The 26323-nt window shown below is 35.3% G+C and overlaps 1 protein-coding gene across 7 annotated transcripts in view; it reads right to left on the bottom strand.

Moving 5' to 3' along the window:
- Window positions 1-26323, bottom strand: part of UBR3 (ubiquitin protein ligase E3 component n-recognin 3) — a 94298-nt gene that overhangs the window by 26256 nt on the left and 41719 nt on the right. For 2 of the 7 annotated variants that reach the window (XM_048953058.1, XM_048953064.1), the window contains 11 exons: window positions 26183-26290; window positions 25444-25617; window positions 25222-25251; window positions 23697-24157; window positions 21476-21564; window positions 16415-16564; window positions 15894-16027; window positions 13557-13667; window positions 11699-11911; window positions 10823-10959; window positions 7446-7531 (listed from right to left, as the gene is read on the bottom strand). In XM_048953058.1, the coding sequence (XP_048809015.1) occupies window positions 7446-7531; window positions 10823-10959; window positions 11699-11911; window positions 13557-13667; window positions 15894-16027; window positions 16415-16564; window positions 21476-21564; window positions 23697-24157; window positions 25222-25251; window positions 25444-25617; window positions 26183-26290 (1693 nt within the window). The remainder of the gene's footprint in view (window positions 1-7445; window positions 7532-10822; window positions 10960-11698; window positions 11912-13556; window positions 13668-15893; window positions 16028-16414; window positions 16565-21475; window positions 21565-23696; window positions 24158-25221; window positions 25252-25443; window positions 25618-26182; window positions 26291-26323) is intronic. The other 5 variants (XM_048953060.1, XM_048953059.1, XM_048953061.1 and 2 more) reach the window with 5 other exon arrangements.

Here is a 26323-nt window from a genome sequence, read left to right as displayed (position 1 = left end):
CTTCAAAACCCTGAAATTATACTGATGTTTCATAAATCTACAACTGGTTCATTTATTTTTGTTTAGAATGAGAGCCATGAAAGCATTAATTCCTACCCTCTTTGCCTCCGTGCTATGAAAATGAATGTCAGCTTTTTCCAAAAACACTCCTGACTTGAGGCAGAAAGGGACAACTATGCAAAAAATAAAATTCTTAGCGTAATTAATCAACCCTCTTGTCCTTTAATAGCTACCTTCCTGAGACTCCACTAACACAAAATGAAGCAGGCAAGTATCAAACCCTAGAAGGAGAGAATGTACCTGTAACCTCCAAGCAGGTAACATTATAGAGTCAAGACACACTGCAACATCAACTGAATCTGAACAGAAATATTGAGGTCAGCAAGTTTACAAGATTTTTCATATGCCACAAGGCAGCCATCACCGCTTTACTACGCATCGCATAGCACGTAAGTGTAAAGCTGGGAAGTAAGTAGTGAGACACAGTGACCTTTCACAAAGTATTTTGTATGAAATGACTTAACACTGTGATAGTCTCCAAGTCAGTGCGACATGACTCAGCCAGCTCTGACTCCAGGTACCAAAGGAGCCCCGCTTCCACCCATGGCAGCACTGCTGGAGAGCCTGCCTCTGCGCACCCGCTCATCTCTGTCTACTCCTACAGCATTCGCATTCCTGAGAAGATCTGTAAGAAGTACTTGAAGCTAAGGATTGCCCAAAGGAAGACACAAAGGTTTATTTCTTCACAAACACTCTTCGATTTTATGTCACAGCATGAGGGCACAACAATTGATATTTGACAGAGAAGTTACAGCATGTTTTAAGCTCATGCCATGGTTTACAGTTCACGGTAAGTGCTTAATTACATACTCTCATTTTGCCATAGTTTTTTATTTTATTTATTTACTAACTGACTGAATTCCACTGCTTCACCTCAAATTTAACAGCACCTACAGTGCAGTTGTGGAAAGCAAAAGGACATCACCAGAGCACTGAGAATTTAAAAGAGGCAACTTCTTTGTGCTCAGGGTACCTGACAAGTGTTCTTGTGCTTATGAGACTGACAGAAATCTGCCATAGGCCACAAACACCAGAAGTTTTCCTCTTATGTATTCATGTAAATATTTCACTCTGAAATGTAGACATAAAATAACAGAACATTCTCCCTTTACCTCTGCTTAGAAGTTTTAAAATACACTTACATTTTCTCTCTTTAAAAACAAAACCAAACAAAAAAATCCAGCCACAACAAATATTAGCACAGCAGGAAGGTGACAAGGGCCCATTAATAACCCTGCCCAGCCCTTGGGGGAACAGAAAGCAAGGTCACAAAAACACAACACCCTGCCTCCTGGCATTCCCAACACATCATAGCTGGTTCTCTAAAAGATCTTCGTAAGTGGGAAGGACTAGCTCCATCTTCCAAATAACATTCTCATTGAAACAGAGTAGAAAAATATTCAGTTAGACATCAGTGTTAGCTCTGATTCATTTTAGCCTTTCCTAATTCCATTCCTAAAATCAGACAAATAAAGCTATTGTTCCATATGCTGCTGCTCTTGGTACATTTTTTTCAGCTCTTCCTTTACCAGCTCTACTTTTTTAGAGAAAGCATTCAAACATTTCCTCTCTCATAAAAAAGATAGTGAGTATTTTGTCTATATATCCACAAACTGTCTGCACTAGCACCTGTAGTTGCTTTGCTTACTGTTTTCAATATTAAAGCATGCTGACTTCACAGATGTTGACAGAGCTCTTAAAAACACTCTGCAAGCATGAGTCTATAAAACAAAAAAAAAAAAAAAAGGGGGGGGGATTTCATAGCTCTTTTCATGTCAATCCTGGCATGCACAACACAAAACAAAGTTAAATTCAGAGATGACCAGATGTGGATTTGACAGATGAATGGCAGAATTTATAACAATGTCATGCTGAACTGACAACAGAAGTCATTCACAAAGTCGAATACAGCTGCAAGTTCTGAGCTCACTAGTAATCTTGGTTTGATCTTTGCCTAAGTGATCTCAAATTTCTATTTTTTTTTTTTTTTTTGCTGTAATTTATTTTCTTCTCTTTTTGCCAGTCTCTTGACCATAAAGTAAAGTCTCTCATGAACAAAGTTGAAATCAGATTTTTATCTGTCACTAACATCACTTCAGTGTATAACAGTGTGCTGTACTAAATCTGAAAATTAACTATTACTTGACCTTGTTTTGGTTGCAGAAGTCTAGATGACACGTTAATTCCGCAGTTCCGAAATTGTGTTTTAGATGGATCTAAATAACACATCCTGACCACACGAATATCTCCACTTTGCTATTTTGATCCAATCCTTTCTTTTTTATTTCCAGAAATGACTATTTTTATTTGAAATGCAGCAGTAAAGCAGTTCACCACAAGGGGTACAGAACTCAGCCTTGTGCCAACTGCTGTGTGAAGACCTTACCAGACTCAGAGCACTTCTTCATCCACAACCACCACTGCAGCTGTCAAGGTCACAACAAAAAGCACATGATAGAAGCAGATGGGAATTGACTGTTAACATGGGAATTGAAGAATTTTTTCTCCTTGTAGAGCTTTTGTGTGGTCCACTTAGCAATAGCAGCTGCAAAGACCTGCTGATAGCATCTTTCCACTCATCAATGATCCAGTAGGTTGGAATCAGTGAAGAAAAGAATTGTGAAAATTAAGAAGAGCCTAAATCTGAAGTCTTAATTGTTGATGAAGCAACTAATTATTCTCTGTATTAAACTTGTCAGTGCATGAAATCTACTTTAGCAGTGGAATGCTTTTTTCCTTATATAGAAGGTACCTTACTCTTTATCCCTCTCATACCAGACATGAATGCCAGATATTAACTTTTTTACAAATAATTGGGATCATTCATTTGTGAGAAGAACTGCTGTTTCAAAGTTAGAAGGAATGGATGCCTCTAAATTGTAGAAAAAAAACTTTTTTTTTTTTTTTCTTTCAGTGACTGCAGAGCACTACCTGCAAGCATATTTGTATTAGTAGATTACAGGAAGAAGGATTGTTGCACTGAGCAACAATGAATGAACAGAAAAAGGAAAATATTAATAATTCAAAAAAAGTGAAATTATAGCTCCTCAGTGGTAAGAACCATCACAGAAGGTGTAATGGTCCTGGATGCTTTATTTAAGGCCAGATTATATGAGTCCCAAATACTTTTTTGATGCCCACTTGTAAGTGAATACCTCTTCCAATTAGTGCATTTGATGCCAAAACGCCAGATTCTGTGAGCTATAGGGAGTGTAAGGAGGAAGAGCTCCACATAGGGAAGCTGGAGCAAGAGGACAGGAGAATTTAATCCTTCCTGTAAAACAAAACAAAACAACAACAACAACAACAAAAAAAACCCACACCAAAAAAAAACCCCAAGCCTATCCTTATGGCAAAGGGAAAAAGAAATAACAGCAGTAACCAAAAACCAGAAAGATCTAGTTAGAATTTTCCAGAAACATTCACCAAAATTACTAGAGTAGAAGTCACATAGAAATATTTCTACATAAATTTAAAAGAAACATACATCAGTGGTAAGAACTACTAATTGCTCAGCCTTAATATTGTGTTCTGAAGATGCTCTGTAAGTACAAAACAACAGAAACAAAAACCATTGGTTCTCAATCATCATAAAGCAGAAAAGAAAGGCCTAGGCAATCATTACATAATTACATACCACAATCATTCCCTAAAACCAACAGAGAATAAGGCTGTAGATTTGAACTACAGTGAGGCCCTTAAGATACACCTCTACTTTCTGCCTTTATGAGTTCTGTGCAGTAACACGCTCCTGCCTGCACACACAACACTCCCCCCCCCCCCCCCCACATGCTTGAAAATGGAACTGTCGCAGTCACATTTTCTTCAGCATTCTCGTCACACAAACTCGATCACCGACGCAAGCATCTACATTAATCATTCTTAATTTCACATCCCAAGATCAGCTGCCCTCATGGCACAATCACTAAGGCAGCTCGTGACCTATTTGTTCCCACTGCCTGCGCTGACGCCTGTTGCTCAGCAGCTCATCTGGGACAACATGCTGTGCTCTGCTACATCTAATCGTCAAACTTTACAGTTGTCACAAGAGCAGTACGGAGCAGTGTGCTTAATCACAGGAGATGCCTCATTACCTCATCAGAAAAGAAGAACTGCTTATAGTTTAAGTTACTTTTGCTATACAATGAACCGTGTTTAAAAATAAAACCAAAAGCAGCTTCAGTGCTGTACAAGCAAGACTAAGCAAACAGCACATACGTTCTAGAGGGAGTGGGAGTCTTCTCAATCATTCTTAGCTCACCACGTATGGTAATTAAGAAGTTGATGGTACAGTCTGAGTAAAAACTGAAACCATCCAACCAGGAATATCTCTTGGAAGAAAAGACTACCAAAAGAAAATCATCTTATACCTTATTATACAATCAGGTATATATCTGAAGAGTAACATCCTTTCACCCCCCCCATAAATGCAACTGTATGAAAGAGGCAATGAAGAAAATACATAATTACATAATTGCTTTGCTGAAAAAACTCTGCTGTATATATGCAAAAGAAATTCTGCAGCCATATTTAGATTTTCAGTCCTATTTAGATTACCGTCCAAAACTAAATTATTAGCACTAAATAGAAGAAGAGTATGGCTCTGTTCTAAATGGACCCTTATAACCTTACATTAAAAATGAGTCAATTTCATTGCAAGATTAAATATGATTCGTTTACTACAAGACAATTTAAAAAGCACTAATCTGGTACATAAAATCCGCATGTGAACATTTTAACAATGACCAGATGATATTTGAGTCTCCGCACTGCTTAAAGCGCACCACGTCCATTTCATGTGCCTTACACCCAAACACTTTCATGGCCTTCAGTTTTCTGAGAGCAAGTTAGATATTTACACTAACATCTGATACAGATTTACATATGAAAAATATAATCACTCTATAGTGTGCAAAAAGCTAATGCATTGCTTTTAGATACTGTCCCTACCTCCTCACAGCAGAAGATACACACTAGAACCCTTACAATAATAAAGCTGAGGAAGGAAATAGCAGAGTTTTTACCTAGAACATTTGGCCAGCAGAAGTATACAATTCAAGAAAGGAACAAAAAAAGATTGTAATAAAGAGTTTCAGTGTATGAAAACACTTGAATTGGCTCACAGGGGGAAAATATTCCCATGCCTACACACAGAAATTCTGAAGATTCACAAGTTGAAGTTTATCGTAGTATTTTATTCTTTACATAGATAACTAATGCACAGTCTGGAAATGCTGCTAGCAAAATATGTCCCAAATTATCACAACTGAAAGTATTAAAACCCAGATAGTAAACAGTTGTATGTTTTATCAAGAAATAATAAGATCAAAACAATCAGTAACATTCCCTCGAGCTCTGTTCTTTTACAGAAGAGAGGCACTCTACACAAAAATTCCATGCTTTCATTTTCAGGGAGATGAACTAGATGACCTTTAAGGGTCCCTTCCAATTGAAATGATTGTATGATTCGATAATGCTGAAGAATTATGCATTTCATAAACATTTAATATTTTGTAAATACATACTTCTAAAACCAATAGTTTATGTAATCTTATTTAAATCTTCATTAAGACGACTTTCCATATTTTTCAGTTGTGAGGAACATACCTATTTCACTGGCATAAACAAAACTTATAGGAAGTTACCTATTCTAGTGAACAGGCAGTGATTCATTCTTTAAAATGCATACAGTGTTACTGGCAAAATATTAGAAGTGCTGGAAAATAGGAAAGTATGATATGTGTACTTAGACGTGATCTGTCCCGTTTAAGTCATTATCCAGCACAATGCAACACTCCAGTGAAGATGCATTCTCCACATACAATTTCCAATTTGGGAATTCTCCAAAAACAAACATCCCCAATGACAAACACGTTCTACATGCATTTCAAGACTTGAGATACACACACACACACATATATATAAAAAAATAAAATCCTGACTGATCTTTTCACTAGTTGTCAGCCAATAGTATGCTCCTTTTAAAGTAGCACAGAAGTACTTAAAAGACCTTCTTTATGCAAGGTGAGGTTGAAGGGATGGTGCAGAAAATAGAAGAAAGTAGAAGAATTAAATAACGTATTGCATAAACCACTTACAGCCAGCTACCATGCCTTCAGCTCAGTAGAATTTATTTTTTACTTTGAGGCAGATCCTCCTTTGGCATCAATTGATACAGTACAAACAGAAACAATGGAGCTATACAGGCATACACTGAAGAAGCTGTCCAGCCCTCTCATAGTTCCACCATTTTCTGTAAAGTCATGCCCTTTCAAAACCTGATGATATTATCTATTATTATTTCACTTAATGAAATCAACTGAACTCCCTTTGCTAGTGGTAACAGAAGACTCCTGGTCTGGTGTAGACACAGACAACACCAGTACATGATAGGATTTATTTGATGGCTCATCACCTCAAATGGTGAGGAAAGCACTGTCCAGAGATAATGTGCCAAAAGGCAGAGATGGACCCAAGTTTTCTGGCATTTTTAGTACTAAATCTCCTACTGCTGCAGCAACATAAGCTCAATTCAAGTAAGTATTATTAGCAGTAGTATTCTGACAGGCTTTCCAATTTCTCCTGACCAAAAAAAACCAAAAAAAAAAACCCCAACATTCCTAATAGTTTACAACCCAGTAAAAGAGATTTTATGTTAAGAAAATAAATTACTTCTGTCAACTACAAATGCTTTATTTGCTGCTTATTAAAGTTTTAAGAACAATAAAGATTTGAGAGATTCTACTGAAAAAAAGTTGCAAAACTCTCCCATCAGTTGAAGAGTTACAGAAACTAAAATGGGGGACACCATCTTTAGAAACCTGTTGCTATGATGAGCTATGCTAGCACTCAGAGGAAAAAAAAGATGTATATAAATATATATATATATATGTATATATATATATATACACACACACACACACACATATATATGTATATATATATATATACACACACACACACCTTTTATAAAACTATTTATTAATAAATATATATATAAATAATAAATATATATATATAAAACTATTATTAGCAATTGCAAGAGTGAAACAAAGCTTTCCTGCTTTGTACACAAGTTTTGCTTCATCCTTAAAATACTTACTATATTAACTCACAAAAACATAAAATAATTAGAAAATACTACATGGACACTGTGACAATTGCTTTCTAAATGGATTACACTTGCAATACATGAATAGCTCTAATAACTTGTGAAAATTATACTTCAGATTTCTCAAATTGTAACAAAAATAAAGACCTGCTGTAGCAGAAGAAAGGTTCTTCAAAGAAGAAAGTTAATGTTATTTTAAAAGATTAAAAAAGAATGAGACATTTTGTTCAGTCTTCTCATAATCAGTATTGCACTTCAAAAAAACACGACTTACTTAAACATGATCTTTTTCCAGCTGTGCTTGCACCTCCTGAGCACAAATTGCCTCCTCGATGGACAAGCTCAAGTTCCAGGTTTGTTCTGCATGAAAAACGTTAACAGTGTTGGAATAGCATTCTACAGGCTTTTGGAGACATGAGTGTCACCACATACTAATCTCAAGAATGCTGTGAACATACCTTTAGTTTTGGATACTGTCAAAATATGTCTCAGGATAAAGCAAACATCAAGACACTGCCATACGTCATCTAAAATGGTTCAATTAATAAGCCCCATATTAACTTTCACTTATTTTTCAATCACAACTCTCTTAACATGGAAGCTTCTGTCCACACAACTCCCTGAAAATAAGGGAACTTACGTGCAATTTTGAAAAGAAAATGCACAGCTTTATTAAATTTCATTCAATCAGATATGCCTGAAAATGCTCTCTTTAAAGGCTGGGCTTTTGTTTTGCTTTAAACAAAGAGCCACGACAATGAGTATGCCATCAAGTCTCTAAGCATAAAAATAGCTTAGATTATAATGGAAGTACTGATCTTTGCTGCTAAGTTAGTTAATAAAAGCACTAGAGGTTAATTCTGAGCAAAACGCTGGTATTCATGCAGCTCATTAGTATGACACAGGAGCTGTCACTAAATCTCTGCATGCCACATTGATGCTTGCTTTCTCCGTATTACTGTAATCTGATACTTGGGCATCAATTGTTTCAGCCATATTCAACAGCTTTGTTTGATTTTGGAATTGGATGTTTCGGTACTGCATTATCTCTTACCCTTAAGACTGGGAGCAAACAATTTGCATTATGCTCTCTTATAAGCTGTTTAAACAAATCAACATACGTTCGTTTAACTAGAAGGAAGGAGTAAGTCTGTACTTCTGCTTATTTAATCCGAAATGCAAAGCTCAGTTTTAGTCCTTTAGGTAAAATTAAACAACTTTATTTTCAATACAACATGATTGAGTACACATTAAAATCTACTCAAAAATTATATGCATAATATATTTCACTTAGAACATCCTCCCGTGCACACACATTTATGAAGAAACCAAAGGAAGACTACTTAGAATATTTCTTTAAAATTTCAGCACCATCAGTTTCAAAGAACAATATATTATTGATATGCAGTGTTTATTAAGACACTTTCATATGTTTCTAAAATAGTTACAATTCAGAATATTACTGTGCCTAAGTTTGCAGCTTATGCCACCCATTTCTGAAGGAATGCTTTAATCCTCCCTATTCAGAAAAAAGGCAATTTAACATTGATAATGTGCCTGCTCAGAGCTCCATCTGGTTGCTGCTGATAAGGGCATCTGTGTGACAGGGGAATTTTCCACTCTTCAAGCGATTCGCAGTGCTCACTGAACTTCTAAAAATCTACCAGCAAGGAAGCAGGGATTTCATATTAGTGGACAAAATAGCAACCGTACATCAGTACGTGCCAGTTCATCATGGGAATATAAATGAAACCAGTATGTTTGATTTATAGAAATCTTTTGGTAACTAATTTGGAGAACAAAAGTAATGACAGCTTCCCATTAAAGCATTTTTTAAAAATTAAGTCAAAAGGCACTACCTCAATGTATAAGAACACTTCTAGATCCAGTATGTTCAATTTTCCATTCACCAAGACATACGTACTCTGACAAAACAAAACTTTAAGACCATCCTGAAGAAACTCTTGATGTATTCTTCACTCTACATAACGTACAGAGAGATTTCTGGAATCAAATACTTCCTCACACATGGCATACTAATTCTCACTTCTCCACTGCCCCAAGCTCCTCAAAGGCAGGAGCTCATGGTTCAGCTTTCATGAAAAGCTAAATATTAGCCTTTCTCCTAAGACAGCTCCTTTGAGGCACACTGAAGCCTTGATAGAACAGCACACAATAGGAGAAGCATCTTCTGTTAAACTGAAACACATCTCACTGTAAGATGGTCTACATCAGACACTGCCCCAATCGCTTTTGAGAAGAACTAGTGTATCTTCTGCCTATTCAAGCTCCCTTTTGCCTAGAGAATCTGTAATAAAAACTTGCATACCACCTGCTCTGTACTGAAGGGATACAGAGCTCTCACTGTCTAGTCTCTCAAAGAAGAAAAACTGTTATCTGGTATCACTCACAGATATCTGGTATCTGATAACAAAGGATATTTCAGAGACACCTGTGCTCCACTGTTCCACCTCAGCCCCCTCAACAGGAAGAAAACAGGATAAAAATCTATACAACAGACAGTTTCCTCTACCTAAAAAATTATTTGCGCCATTCACTGAAACAAAGACTTTTGTAGAACAGTGGCTTTATCTTCTTACCCGTAGAAAAAAAAAAAAAAAAAAACAAAAACCTGAGAAAACAGATTTGACTAAGTTGTGCAGACTCCTAATTAAAAAATAGCTCACCTTCACATCTCTTTGTGGGCTTTCATAAAAGAAAGTATCAAGGAAACAAGAGGTATGCAGATACTGCCTGTTTCTTTACCTTGTATCAGGAAGAGTACAAAGAACTAAAAAAAGAAATGCTACTGGGTTATATCACGTGCATTCTTACACATTCTCTGCAGTCAGCAGCTTCCCTACAGGAAGTAGCAAAGTCAGGATCTAGAAAATTATTTGGTTTATTTCAGCATCATCTTCTGAGAAAGCCTTATATAACAGTAAGTCCAAAGAGATTAACTATTTAGAGCGTATTAAAATTAACAGCATGGCCAGAGCAGGAACCATTTCCTTTTCTTGGCTCTCCTGGCTGTGATAGTGACAGCAATGTGTGTGGAATCACACAGCCCAGAAAAATACTGGTAGTTTTGAAACTTTCTAAAAAAAAAAAAATAAATAAAATAAACATTAACCATATGAGAAGAAAACTCCAGCTGCTGACGTAGGAGAGGCTCCTTCTGTGAGCCCCAATTAAGTAAAGAAAACTTATGTCTGATGAAGAGATTAAAAACATCTCATGATTTAAAAAGCATCAATACAGCAGTGATACAGAAATAGTCTAATGCTCTGAATAACAGCAAAGAATATTTAACAGCTTGGAAAGGAAGGAAGAAAATAAATTCAGCCAAAAAAAAAAAAAAAAAAGAGCAAAGCCTTAAACAAAAAAAACAGACGAGATAAGCAGCAGACAAGATGGTCTCCATGTTTTGCACCTCCACTGCATATACTAAAAGTGAACAGAGAGACACATCACTCCATCTTGTGCATGCCTGCATATGAAAATCAGAAAACAAAATCTTCATGTACTAAGTGCTGAAGAAGTGCTTTGTGGAGAGTGCAATACTTTTTAAAATTTATTTACTTACAAGAAGAAAACTTGTTTGGTTAATACCATTAGCAATGAACTTATAATACAAAAAAGCATACTCACCTGGCTACTGAATACATAAACAGAAAGTCATTGTCAGGCGATCCAGGACTCTTGCTGTAATCTGTATACTTCTTCTGTGTGGTACTTTTTATGTCTTTCATTACAGATTCCATTTCTTTACTGAGGTTAGTTTCAGACTATGAACAAGGACACAAAAGTTTAGTTAGTTTTACTCAAAGAAGTTCAACAGCTGATCACGAAGTTTAGTACATTCATGTTTATATGAATACATTCACAGTTAGGTAAAAAACAGGCATTAGAAGTCAATATTCTGTCTCACAGAACGTTACAGGTTTTTGTGACTCTGAGAACAGTGCAAGCAGTGAGATTCTTCACCTTGCATTATTTCAGACAGTATCTGCATTGCACAAGGACATGAAAATAACACACCTCCATCGAGACTGGAAGATTTAAAAAGAAAAAAAAAGGCCTGGTGAAGCTTTGCAATACGTGGACATCTGGTAAACTACACTCCAAGTACAACAAATAATCCACATCTTAAACTGCTCTTAACATTCTTTCAACAGCTTCCAGTCAGAAGGATATTGATATTTTTATATCGTAAAGAAATGACAAATTAATTTAATATTATATCACTCAGTTCTATGTAAATAACAATGGAGATAAGTGAAAATGCAATCCTCAAAAAGTTACAAATCACATTTTTGCTTTCTTTTTTTATGGCTTACTCTAGCAAGCAATCCAATAAATGTTACAAGTGCTTGAAACATTTTGATCAAACAATGAAATAATGTTATCTTGTGTATAAAAACAAAATGAAGCTTCCCACTTTGTTGCATTTCTAAGAGGTCACAAATACAATATAAGGTAAAACTGATACATAGAGGCAAATTAACAAGGATCTTTCTGCCTTACACTGATGCTTACTGGGAAAGTTCCCAGCTGTTCTTGAAGATCTTCCACTTCCTGTACAAGATCTTGCATGCACTTGTTACTATGACTTTGCCAAAGGCTTCTTTCCACGTTGTTTCCAGGATAACAAGGAAGAACGCTGTTAGCAAACTGCCTACAGAGAGGACAAGTAAATTCCCCTTTGTCGACTGAAAAACCCTGGAGGACCTGGTCATTCTAGAAGGAAATAAAGAAGACGTAGCTGAAATCTGCTCAAGATTAGACTTCATAGTTCTAGGTGTATTGATTAACAGAAACTCAAACCAAAAACTGTAAAGAAAGAATAATTCTCACTTGATAAAGTGTAAAGCTCTACTACAGACTGCTACAATCCTCTAACTCAACTAATATTTCTAATTTTAAGTACTCCTCAATGTGTACAACAAAATAGATAAGAAAATACACAATACTTCAGTGTGGTACTTCGAACAACTCATGCATGCTGTCTCTGATACTTCCCATCAAATTTGATATTCCTTTCATAACACCTTTTCATTTGTCAAAAGATAGTTTCATTTTCAGTCACAAAGTACTTAAATATGTTTGAGTAAATACAGAACAAGAAACTTAAGTAATCAAGTCAAATTATAAATTAAATATCAAGCAATTGGCCCCAATGCCAAGACATTCTGGTAAACTTACACGTGCTTTTCTGGATGGTGACCTCTGATCGTATTTATCCACATAAAGTCTATAAATCATTTTGGTACTAGGAATGCTACAAATAGCCAAAATTACTACATGCAGTCCAGCTAGCAGTGATAGAAACTGGGGCCAAAAGTTCAATACATAAATCTTGAATGAGATGAGTAAAATTTTATCTGGTGTTTAGGTAAGAAGCCACCAGGAAAGGAAATTCAGTATCTATATGATTAAAAATGTTACTTTTCTAAAATTCTGTGAAGTGAGATTCTACAGGCACAGTCCAAATTTTACTTTATTACCTTGATGACACAATTACCCCTAGAGGTATTTTTACAGTTAAATGGAAAAGAACAATTTATTATTGAATCCAAACATGGCTCAGATTCCAAATCCTCTAAAGGTGAATTTCACATGATGAACAATGCTGATAGTTAACTACAGAATGTTGTCATAGACTTTGTTTCTATTTTGAGAAAAGCTATGAACAAAACAAAACTAAGGAATTATCACATAAATTGTTTTCAATAAAAAAGCAGTTCCACATTGAAAAAAAACCATGATTTAGTCTTTATTTTATTGCACTAAATAATACAGAAATAAATAATTGCTTAATCTGATGACGTCCTACCACTTTTCTTTTTCTAGTAACATTCTAAGATCCGCACTTGGGCTGCAAAAAGAGGCCAGCAACATAAATAGAAACATCATCCCATTTTCTCAGACCATATATGAAAAGTCAGTTTTGACACTAAGTTTATGCTTTTGAAATACATCTTTTTTCTTCAATTCCTGGGTGATTTCTACTACACATTGAACACCAAAACAGGAATTTATTCAACAGAAACGAATGAAAACATGAGAAATGCATTAAGTGAACATGCATGTCAGAAAAAAAAAAGAAACAACATGGATTTCACTTTTTAATGACAATGTTACTTTAGTCAAGCATTATTTCCCGATATATCTAAATAAGTTATAAAACAAAGTACTTTTGTTAGTAACTTCAAGGGGTAATAAGAAATCTATGGTTTGGAATAGTAATAAAAGCAATTTGTCCATTGATGCAAAACATAAGTACCAAGTCATTTTTCTCTGAATTGGACAGCATAAATCCAAATGAATTCATTGAGAACTATTTAGATCCAAGTGAAAAAAGACAATCTGCAGTTTTACTTACCCGTAAAGACTCCATGTAAGATTTATGACAATCAATGTGTAAAGTGTGACCACAGGTTTGTACATAAACACCTCCTTCCCAGCCTATTGAGACTGCTTGCAGGCAGGAACTCTATTAAATAAATAAATAAATAAAATATGTATAAAGGTTATAAAAGATATCCACCACAGCATATTTTACAATTAAAAAAACAACACTGCATGCAAATAACATAATTTAAAAGATATATATTATGGAAATAAAAAAAAGTATATATTTTCATAAGGTATTTACTTATACTAATAACTCACATGTATACCATAACATTATTCTTTCCAACAGAGCTCATCACTTCAATTAAATTTTGTACTTCTTATCACTTAAGACTATGACCTCTACAAAGAGTTTCTTGCAGTACATTATGAGAATTTATACTTAGATCTTTATACTTTATATTATACTTAGCTTTATACTTATACTACCTATTCCAATAATACAAACCTGGCTTTCCCATGTACAATAGCAACATGCTCCTGCAATGGATTTTATTTAGTTTTTTTATATGGTAAATTTAATAACCAACTCAGTTATGTAACTTAACGCCAATCTGTTATTAAAATTCAGTGTGGTTTTTTTTTTTTTTATGAGTTGTTGAGCAACACTATCAATAATACAACATACAGGCAATCATGTGTTACTAGGTTTAGTGAATTAGGTTTTATACTAGGAATGCTTTGAAAACATGAACCTTACTCAAATATTGCACTTAACAGCCCACATTTCAAACTTAAACAGTGGGTAGCTCTTGAAAAAGTAACGAACTGAAAAAACAGTCACCATTGGCAAGCTTACAATGAGGAATTCTTGAAAATATGCTTGCAAACTATATAGATACAGTCAACCTAATTATTGACTATAATTACTCTCCGATTCCCAAATAAGTAATTTATTTCATAGACAGATGGAAATTCCAATTAAACATTTAAACAAGAGAAAAAGATTTACAGCTAACTAATTTGTATATAGAATACAGCTTTTTCCTAGTTTTTCCCTTTGCAGGTAGAATAAACTATAACATGTTTCATAACTAAAAAATGTTCCTATCAGGAGGCAAGAAATCTGTGCTCGGAAATCTGTTGTTAGAGGAAGGACACTCACTGGGAAGGACACAGATGATAAACAAAGGACTTTTAATGCTTAGCTCAGCTGAACAAGCCACTCAAGACACTATCAGATGTTTCCATTTTTACGCCAAAAGTAATTTAAGGATTAATTCTTTCACGCTGAGACATATTTTAGCACTGTACTGACCTAGAAACTTGAAAGTAGAAATAGCTTAATTCAAATAATGTTAATGACTGAAATTTTTGAAAGCAGGATGCATTTGCTCACTGCATTATAGCGTGTCTTAGACTAGTCTGTTGTTAATGTTACTGCACAGAAGTGGAAAAATGCAATTTTTTTTTCCTCTTTAAAGCCAGTATCTAAGCTTGGAAATGCTTATTTGGTTAGACCAGCCCAAGAGCTAGCACATCATAGGATACACCTCCTCTTCCAGAATGATACCTCATGACAGAATTATATTGTCTTACACAGCTGATTTATCCAGTAGCAAGGAAAATAACAGGCAGCATTTCCATGAAGGTCTAACAGTGAACAAGTCCTGTTAAGTAACAAGAACTGCTCTCAAAATTAAATATGAGAAATTGTGATGTACTGCTTTTAGCTTCATGAAGCAAAGCAGAACTCTCTTTGGAATAGCTAATAGACTTCAAAACAGATAATAATGTATCAGTGAATGCACATCTGAACTTACTGAATTTTGTGCAACATTCAGGATATAGCAGAACAGGACTTTCTTTTGCTGGCCCCTCCTTTCCGTTCACTCATCTTCACTTTATGGTGGTTCAGAAAGCTTTTACAGGTCAAAACAGTTCTATTTTCTCTCTCCTGCTGAACTACTTACTACAAACAGTAATTCCTTGACTGGGTTCACAGAATGGCCACAAGAAAGCCGGTGTTTTGAAAATAACACTTAAGCCAGCAAAAATGCATCTCAATTATGTGGTCATGCTAAAATGTCAAATATTCTCTTCTAGACAGTATCGGCGGGATATTTAATAAATATACATCTGTAGACATGGTAGCTACCTATACCAAAAACATAGCTAGGGGAAAGCTACACATCATATGAAAATAAGGACCCTATCAAATGTAATGCATGTGGACTATTACAATAGGACAAAGTATTTACTAAGTGTAAAAAAGAAGCTACGAGGAGGAATCTGTTGTATTTTCATTTACCTTTTCACACAACTAATTTCTTAAGTGTTAGTTTCAATCGAGTGAAATACTTACATCTTTAAAGTATCGCTGTAAAGTCGTAAGCCTCACATCATGCAGTGCTGCGCAGGTATCCCAAGGATATATCTGCTCCTCCTCAGTAGTTGGCAGTTTCTTTGGCTCAGTGCTATTGCGGCACTGACCCAACACTGTATACAGAATAAAAACAATAAAGAATGTAATGAATACAGGAATACTCTAGCTTACAGCTACAATGTGTTCTGTTGAAATAAGACCGTAAAAAACATTACTAAAGAACTAATACCGAAAGCAGTGCTTTTGCACTGGAATTGTATATGCACACAGCTATTTTCTTTTCTCTTTCTTCTGCAACTTATTTTCTCTATATACTTCTGGGTTTGTAGAAATTATGAAGGAATTAAACAACTCTTCCAAACATTTAAAATTTCCCAGTACCCTCAAAAAGAAAAAAAAGACTTCATTGTCTTTCCACACTTCATGATACTCAACAATATTTATGCGTTCATTATAAAGGCTATAGAATCACTGCTTATCTATAAGTCAAACATTCATACCTGAAGATGCTTGTAGTAGTACAACTAGCCCGGTAGGTCTTTCTTCAGTAGAAGGCCCACTTTGTCCACAAATAACACAATCATATATTGCCTCAGAAACATGCTGTTCTGATGTAGCTATCTCCATGGCAATATCAGCATCTGGCGATTCTGAGAAGGGAAAAGAAAACCAAGGGAAAGAAATCCAGTTGCACTTGCACTGATGTAGTGAAGAACATGCCAAAATGATTTCTTTAGTTAAATCTAGAACAAAAATATTGAAGGCTACTTGAAACAAATCTTGCTCTTTCAAGTATAAAGATACCTATGCAGGAAAATATACATTTTCCCATATGCAAGACTTTTGTATTAAACTTCATCTTTTTAAAACATCTATACAACTAAGATGTAACTTCTATTCAATTAGATACTATCCCAAAAGCTCTGAATACTTTGAGATGAAGGGCAAATAAATACAGAATCTCTGCTAAAACTGGAGATCCTTGTAACTATTTCCATCTACTTATTGACAGAATAAATCTAAAGTAACAATTTTAAAAATGCAGAGACAACTCACATGCAGATTAAGTCATCAATTTTAATTGCCAGTCATTTTGTAAGATAAACATAGTTTAAAGGAAACATAATAAAATTATTCTTCTTTTTAAATGAAACTTGGACAGTCTTCAAAAATTTGGAATGCATTAACAAAGTAATATGTTGTCATGCTATATAAGATAATGGATAATATAAAACTTGCTATCTAAAATTTGTGTTTTTCCAATGATCTACATTGTGATTTCCTAGGGCACAGACAAACATACAAGGCTAAAGATCAGCTTCAGAGTACTGAAGCAATCACAAATGATGCGACTTAGCCCATGTGACAAGCAATGGTAACTGGTTTTGGAAGTGGAGGAGGGTACAGCGTCAACCAAAACAGAAGGAATATTGACAATATTGGTATTTGTACAGCTGGTTTAATATCACAGAAGGGCCAAAGAAGACACAGACCTCTGGGGGTCCTCTAGTTCAACAGCCCCAAAGCAGGGACGGTTACCACAGGTCCTGCAGGGCTGTGTTCCATCATCAGATTATGCCACCAAATTTAAGTGGAGGAAGATTTTATTTGGAGACATTGTGAAAATTCTTTAATTACCAGTTCTCACACATTCCTAATTTCTTAAGCTTAGTTTGAGTGAAATTTTATGCATGGCCATAGAAAAGTACAAAAGTTATTTCTGCAGATTGCATACAAATAGGATGTGCAAAAATCTGCTTGACATTGTCTCCACTGAAAACATCTAGAAATAAAGCTAAGAATTATTTTTTTGTTTGGAAGAAAATCACCTTAGGACTATGTGATTCTCTCCTAACTTCTTAGGAACACATGGTATGAAGACTCTTGATCTAGAATATGAGTATACATGCTTTCTGTTCTTGCCCACTAAGTTTCCCAAAGAAAAACACTTCCTGCTAACCTTCAGCCACGTGCTTCATCTCCCTAAGGAGGCCAAGGTGCTGGACACAGAACCCAAAAACCTTCAATCTATCAACAGATCTCATGCAGAACAGTGGATAGAACAGGAATGCCCTTTTTTTTTTTTTTTTTTTTTTTTTTTTGCTATGAAGGACTCCAACATTTTCATTCACAGGGCAGCATCAAAATTACATTGTTTTAGCATGTTTGGATTTCGCAGTCAGTTACTGAGGGTCATATGAATGAAAACGAACTGCAATCTTCCTTGACCTACAGCTGTTAACATTGTACACACATTTATCACCATCTAGTGGCAGTCCAATGACAGTGAACAAAAAAGCAGAGCAACTGAAACATTTTTTTTATTGCTCAAGTCCAAGCAGCCAGAAAACCTCCCAGCAATTGAAACACATGAGAAAGAAAACATTAAAGCTATTTTTCATATTTAACATCACCCCATAATTGTGCAAAGCATACTCACACATACCTGTATGTCAGAGTTACATGATATGAGAATGACCTTAGAACTGCTGCCTTTTATTTTTTATCTTTTCCTAAAATGTCATAAATGAAACACATCCACGCATTCAGTATTTTACTAAGTGCCACACTGTATTCTTTTCCTACAATTTGATTTTGAACAAATCAGCTGAAGTACATGAAACGAGGTAACATTTTACTGATAACAAATCATTCATTCCTAAGTCTCATTCATTATTTTAAACCTGAGGAAAAGAAATACAGATCTTCAAACATAAAAGAAATTTAAAACCAATTCAGTATGCATGATCTTCTTCTATTTACTACATATAAAAGGCACATCAAAAATCAGGCCAATTTAATTTCAGAATGCACATTTCTTTCCAGCTGCTTAGACCTAGTGCTAGGCCACTCCAGCAAACAACAGAATTCCATGGGCACTACATTTCCAGCACCAAGGAGGGCTTCCTAATCAACCAATTTCCTCCAGATATAATGAGAGAAAACAAAGTTGCAGTGCCATTTTATCCATTAGATATAGAAAAGACAGAAACATAGAATAAAAACCATAAATCCAATTTAAAAAATTCCAAGCTCTAGACTGCTTAATGAAACAATTACTCTATTAAATGTCCTTTTATATTTGTATTTGGACTTTGAATGCAATATAACTAAATTCCTTCTAGTTTAGCTTTGATACAAACCTAACTACTACCTTTACTGTAAGAGGTGCAAAAAAAAAGGTGAAGAATAATCTACACCACCTCCTTTTGCTTCCACTGAAGCTCAAACCCTCACCACCTTTTTCCCAACACTGAGAAGGTATTCTGATGAAAACAGCATTTGTGCATTACGGCCCAGAACAACAATGCCTTACTGAGCACTGAAGGAATGCTTTACTGGCTATTTGCAAAGCCATACATTTGGGGATATTATCCCACCATCTTTCAAACAATTTTTGCATAAGCCTGCAGTTTTCCTCTGAGCATAACCTGCTAGCAGCCAAAGCAGGGCAAGCTCAGAACCCTTATGAAGCAGCGCTCCAAGATGGGAGAGAGAGGAGGGCCAGAGTACCTCCAGGCTAGGCCTGAGCCTGCCAGGTGGGCAGCAACCATGTGAGACAGCGAGTGTATCTCTTGTTAATCATCCTTTGGAAAGCAACCAAAGTTGCTCATGGCTTCCATCTCTGAAGAGACAGTTTTAAACTAATTCATTGCAGTCACACTTGTCCTAACAATGGCAACGCACATGAAGGAAATGCACAATAAGGTTCATCCTATGTCACAACAAACCCCACAGCCTTACAGTTTCAGGACTTTTCTATACTAATTTACAGGGACAAAGAAATCTGGATAAATATGAACAAAGATTAAAAAAAAAAAAAAAAAAAAAATCAAAAAAAAAATCACTGAAGGATGAAAATATTTAAACCATGATAGAAACCCAGGGTGGTGTCAAGCATTCAAACGCTCCCATGTTTTTAAAAAGAGTTATTTAGCTCTTTGGGGCTCTTGTTCCTATTGGTACAGAAACTAAACAAAGTTACATAATCTCAGCATTTCCCATCTCCTAGCCAGCACCCATCAGTCTCCTACAGCCTCAGTTTCATCACAGAACACACTGCTGTCTGAATCCCACCCCCCCTTTTTGTATTCTCCCTAGTTTAAAGGCATGATTCATTCCCGCTCTTTCCCCTACTCAGCCAAATCCCAAAACCCAAAGGGTTGTGTAGAAGTGTCTGAACACAATACATACAATTTACAACCTCTGACGTTAGTCAACATATTTCCTGCTGTATACACTGTGCGTCAAAGTGGCTCGCAGGCATCAAAGCAGCCATTAGCATGCTAATATCATCTGTACTGACCCAGCACATCTATTCTCTAGAGATCAGTACTTAATTTATTTTTCTATCTGGGTTCAGAAGATTGAGTGTTAGGAAATATATGTCACCTTGCATTAAAACTCTGCACTTCTTTTTATAAACTAGCTAAGGAGCATTAGCTTGAAGGACAAAATGAGGTCCTGCTGAGACTCAACATCACGGGAAAGAAACACAAAATCACATCAGCCACTTCAGAAACAGACCAGTCTACAGATTTTTCACTAAGTTACAGTTGATTAAACAGTTTTGCAGCTTTGAATCACTGTATTTCATATTTATGAAACTTACAGCGATTGTTACAAATATCACTGTATTTTTTAAAGGCTACTATTAACCTGAGGCAGAGAGATTTATTTTTGTTCTTAGCAAGATCAGCCTGAAGGGCAGCACAGTTTCCAAAATCTCCTGCATGAAGTTGCACATGATAATACGCAAGCTTCACACCAAGACAAACACTCCCAAAATAAAAATGTAAAAGCACCTATACCAGCAGACTAGGTGGCCCATGGTGCCTTCTACAACACATTTTTGACTCACCGGACAGTCTCAAGTGTTTCTATGTGCTGCCCTTAGTAAGATATTTTTTACATTTATCCTGCAAACAGCTACAGACAGCACAGTGGATTCTGTTCCATGCTAGCTCATTAACACAACTCTTCCTAAATTTCACTTAGTTATATGAAGGCAAGTTTGAATGACAGTGTTGTTGTACAGATGCCACAGAATATAAACAGAAGATAACAGAAAATGCACATGTTCACTTAATGCTTTTCTCAATTCTATGCATAAACTCAAAATGCAAAAACCTTTATCTTATTAAAATGTGATGCATTCTTAAGCAGTCTTAAATTACACATTAAAAAATTCCAACATAGACTAATTTTGGAAAGTTTTTTTTTTTTTTTTATTAAAAAAGGAAATACTTTAGAACACATCACACTAATTTACTTACTTCATCCACTGCATACTAATTTAAAAAAAGCATATATATGAAAGGTAATGTGCTGTTCTTAAATATTTTAAACAGATCATTCACCCTATTTCTTCACACTTATGTTTTCTACAACAGATAATACTGAACACATGAGTTTAAGCAGCTTAAGAAAAATTTAGTGCAGAAGCTGACATAGTGGTAGAATATGTCTGGGGTTTTTTTTGATTGTTTTGAACTGTAAAACAGCAATACTAACATGAAATTTTTTAAAAAATTAAGTGCAGTTAATCACAGTAAACTTACCAACATCCATGGCAGTTTCCATGAAGCTTTTCTGCCTTGAGGCAAATTCAGCCAACAATTTCTGTTGCCTTTCCCTGGCCTTCTGTCGTCTGAATGAAAGAAAAAGGGGAAAGTGGGGGGAAACGTGGAAAGGAAAAGAATGGAGTAAGTGTCAAATAGAGTGGAAAAATAACATCAGGCTGATTACAATTACCACTTTAGATATCATTCAAACTGCAAGCTCTCTAACTAAAAATCTGATTTTCAAGGAAAAAAAAATTATTGCATTAAAAGTAAATTCTGGTGAGAAATAAACAAGCAAAAACTCTTAATTATGAAAGGAACTCATAAAATTCTGTCCTAAAAAAAAAAAACTTCCAGAGGGTCCTTGCTATCACTAAAAACAACCAAGTGAGAGAAAACACTTCCACCACCCAGGTCCTTAATCTTGAAAGTCATCTTTCTACTATACAAACACAAAGTAACAGTGAAATGCCTGGCATCACAAAACTCTAATTTCTCATGAACAACCAATCAGCTTGCAAATGAGTGTTTTTTTTTGTTTTGTTTTTTTTGTTTTTTTTTGTTTTTTTGTTTTTTTTGTTTTTTTTTGTTTTTTTTTTTTTTTTGTATCAGGCCTGATTACAGATAACTTTTCTCCATTTGAGACTCTTCATACTGGCATCCCCTCCCCAACATCCACCTATGATACTGGCCACCAACATTTTTTTACCTCTTGACTTAAGTTTGAGATAGCTTCCAGTTTGAAAGCACTTGTTACAGAAACACTTCATTCTTAAAATATCACAATTAATTCAGTTATTTCTGTAAAATCTCCTAGTTCCTGAGTTCACCAATGCCTGCTTTCATCATCTTTTTACATTCATCACCATTCCTTTACCCACAACAACATGCACATTTACCAAATTTTCCTCTTCTGTAACTATCAGGAAGGGATCTTCAGTTTGATAAGAGTTTATAGATAGGGGAAATTGGAGAGTTCAAATGGGGAAAAACCAAACCAAGCTCACACTATAGGTGCTCACCAGATGGAGCAGGTGGTGAGTGCTTTACATAGCACCGGCCAGTGCAAGTAGGGAAAAATCTATCAGAGCTATGAACTCCGTTCATGAGCATTAACAACAATATTTTCTCCCACCTAGTTAGAGATGATTAAGATAACCAATGAGGAATTTGAAAACATCTCTCAGCATTTAATACGAGTCCTCTTCAGTTTACAGTACTCCTGACACTCACTGCTCTAGTGCAGGAACAGACACGTACAGGTTCAAAACAGCAAATTTAATGCAGTTTGTTACCCTAAGGTGCCCTGTACATCAAAGCTTCTAACCTGCTTCCCTAAAGGCACCTTAAAAATCCAAGCGTCTCTGCCCATTTATCTGTCACACTGCAGAGCCACCATTTCTTAAAATAACTTCTATTTACAACAATCCTAAGATTCATTATTTTGAGGATCATATCAGGGCATTTGCTAAGCCTGTTTTTATTTATTTCCCCCTGGGAATTTCTCAATATATGCCTCAGCTGAAAGCAGAATGACTGTAAATAGAGGCCTTTAATAAGACGACATAAACTCTGACAGATTCAGTACAGCTCAGTAATTTTCCATGATGGCCCATGGGGGTATGACACTGCAATTCAAAAAATACTGCAAGCAGCTCAAGTTCTCCAGTTCTGTATTTTGGTTTCTATGGTGACAACTCCTTGTATAAGCAAGGCCAAATCTGTCATCATACATCAAAGTAACCAAAGAGGATCACACTGAATGATAAGTCTGCATGATCTTCATTAGTACAAAATTGCACTTACAGAAAAATAAAGAAATAAAATCAGGAAAAAGTAAAAATTACAGCCTGGCTATATAAAAGCAATACCAGCCTATGAGATCAAGTCATTTTAGTTATTACATTTTCAATAAATGTAACAGGTCCCCAAATGCCTTTATGGATTTGAGAACAGGAAGATAGTCACTCAAAATCAAAGAATGACAAAACATTCATTGTCATGTATTTCATTCATATTCATAGATCACTGCAAATGTTTTATGTTTTCTAAAGGGAAATAAATAACCTCATCCTTTTCTGTAAGGAAAGTTACTTGATTCTTTGATCCCCACCTTTCTGTAAATACAGAAGTCTAGCACTACTGAAAACCAGATCAACCAGTAGATGCAAGACACAAATTGCCCTTCTGCACCCTATTGTTTTGTTATTAATGTTACCTTTCTTCTTTATCCAATGTTTTCTTCTCTGCAGAACTAATTTTTTTTGGTGGTACAGGAGGCGTCACCTTTCTGCATATCTCTTCTATTATACGTTTATTCAGCCTGCTCTGTACGGCAGCTTTCAATAAAATTCTTTCTACTGCTGTCATTCCATCACCATGAGAGTATCTTGGAATTTCTGGGTGGATTAAAACATCCACATCATCCAACCATGGAGGATAATAAGAGTTCTGTTTTCCTGAGAGTTTGTGGTGCAATTTAATCAGCAATGATAGCATACTTTCTTTAACTTCTAGAATGGCTGTGGTTAGCTGTGGAGTTGCACCAGGTGCTGACCATTTCATCGATGCTTTGGGCCGAACCACTTGATTTGCTTCACTGGTGTTCCGATTGATGATCTCCTGAAATTTTTTTCTACGTTCTGCAACCAAACTGAACACTTGAGCTGTCCCGGAGTTCTTGTGGAAATAAAATAAATTACAATGTTTAATTTCCAGAAATAAAGGATAAACAACATACATGTATATAAAGCCACAGAAATATTTTCAATGAGGAGGAAATCTACTAAACATTTTAAGATTCTCTCTTCCAAACTGTAAATTCAAAGTCGGTACACTAAAATATTAACCCTGCACGTCATACTTTTATACAAACCTGATATACACAGCTGCATAGAAAGCCAAATACAAGAGGAAATTTTGTCCATACCAAAAAGCCTAACAACTAACTTTGCTCCCATTAAACTTAGAATTCCATTCTCCAAGCAACATTTTCTGCTCTTTCAGGAATATCTGTCATTTTCATATCTTTGAGCTATTTTAAATTTCTTTAATACAAGTCTACTGAGTACTGTCACACCGTGTAGCTCAATCCCAAGCAGGTGATCCCAACATCCCCACAAGCACTGTCCATCCTTCTAAATTAGCTGAGATCCAGAAGACACAAACCCATTTTTGCAAGCAGAGCTTGTTATCCAGTGCCAACAAGTGCAGTTACACTAATGAACGAGCCCACTCAGTCAGTCCCAAATTAAGGAAACACAGAAACAAGTTGCATATACTAAATCCATAGCAAAAATGTTTCCTGAAAAAAAATAAAAAAGTAACAACAAAAAAACCTGCCAAAACTACTTGGTTTCAAATGCACTTTCAATTTAAGCTTAAACTAACCTAGATTTGAGAAAGCTAGAACTACTCTAAATTATTAAATGTTAGTAGTATCTTGGCAAGACAAAAAAAAAAAAAAAAAGAGGCCTAAGCACAAAGCTCAAGCAGTAAGCTAACAAAGATGTTTTACATTTGATATAAAGTTTTAATTTCAGAATAAGTATAAATTTAAAGACCATTTTTTTTCCCCCCGTGACTCCACAACCTAAGATCACAAATCAAGAATACAAAAAAAGCAATATAAATTAAAAGAAAATTCAGGAAAATTAGAAGATGTCACTGAATGTTAAGGTGAGCATGATTAAAGCCACATTGCTAGTTAATTGCTTAGGAGAACAAACTGCACACAGATCTACCTCTCTCTGAAGGCTCTTCCGCCTTGAACTCTGGTAGATTGAGGACAAAAAAGATTAATTAACTGTAACATCTGGAAGAAGATAATTGAAACAACTTCTGATGTAAAAAAAATTATAAGAAATTTACAAAAATAGTAAGAAATCTCCCCTTCCCCCCACCCCAAAACGAACCAAACAAAACCATCAGCCAACAGGAAAGAGACAGTATTCATACATACTTACTTGTGATGAAGCTAAACCATCTGAACTGGTACTTGCAGGTGGTTCTTTCTTCACTTCTGGAGCAGTTTCTGGTACTCTTACTCGGACATAATTAATGAAATGCCGCATGTTAGAAACCAAGTTACTACCCGGAAACCAACTGTCATGACAACGCTCTGGTCCACCTGTAGATTCCTGAAGAAGACGACAAAATTGTATGTATTTCCTCATAAAAGCTGCACAGATCATTGCAATTTATAACTGTACTACAAAAACTTTCAGCTCTCCACAAGACATCAACATTATGATAAAAGTACCTCACTAAAGTTGATATAGTTTTTTAATTAATGATTGATGTCTACCTTGAAGACTACAACTCTGATAAATAAGTATATATCATGTTATCATTGCTATCTAACAAAAGCAAAAGAAACAGGGTAATAAGAAGCTGTGTAATCTAAGAGTAACACAACAAAGAATCTAAAGTTTGTACAAGTCAACCTCAAAAATGAAAAAAATACAATTACTATAAGAAAAATATGATTGCTAATGACAATGTTGATTATGGTTTCATTTGAAAATCTAGGAATCCGAGTTTTATATTCAACTCTTTTATTCCAACAAGCTACCAGTACTGATTTATAAAATAGAAAAAAGGATGTATAACTGATCTACGTTGTATCACTACATGATACCTTTTTCAATAAACATTTTTCAGTGAGGTTTTTTTTTTTTTTTTTTTTTTAATGAAACATCTTACCACCTCTTCATCTGATTCTCGTTCTGGAGAATTTTCCAACCCCAATTCAATCAAATACAAAACCATACAAAGGACATGTTCTGACAAATTCTGATGATCCATTAATATCTAGGCAGAAAAAAAGATAACCACATCTTGAAA

This window comes from Lagopus muta, chromosome 8 (genome assembly GCF_023343835.1).
Source record: "Lagopus muta isolate bLagMut1 chromosome 8, bLagMut1 primary, whole genome shotgun sequence".
NCBI lineage: Eukaryota > Metazoa > Chordata > Aves > Galliformes > Phasianidae > Lagopus > Lagopus muta.
This window is presented reverse-complemented; position numbering and strand designations above follow the sequence as displayed.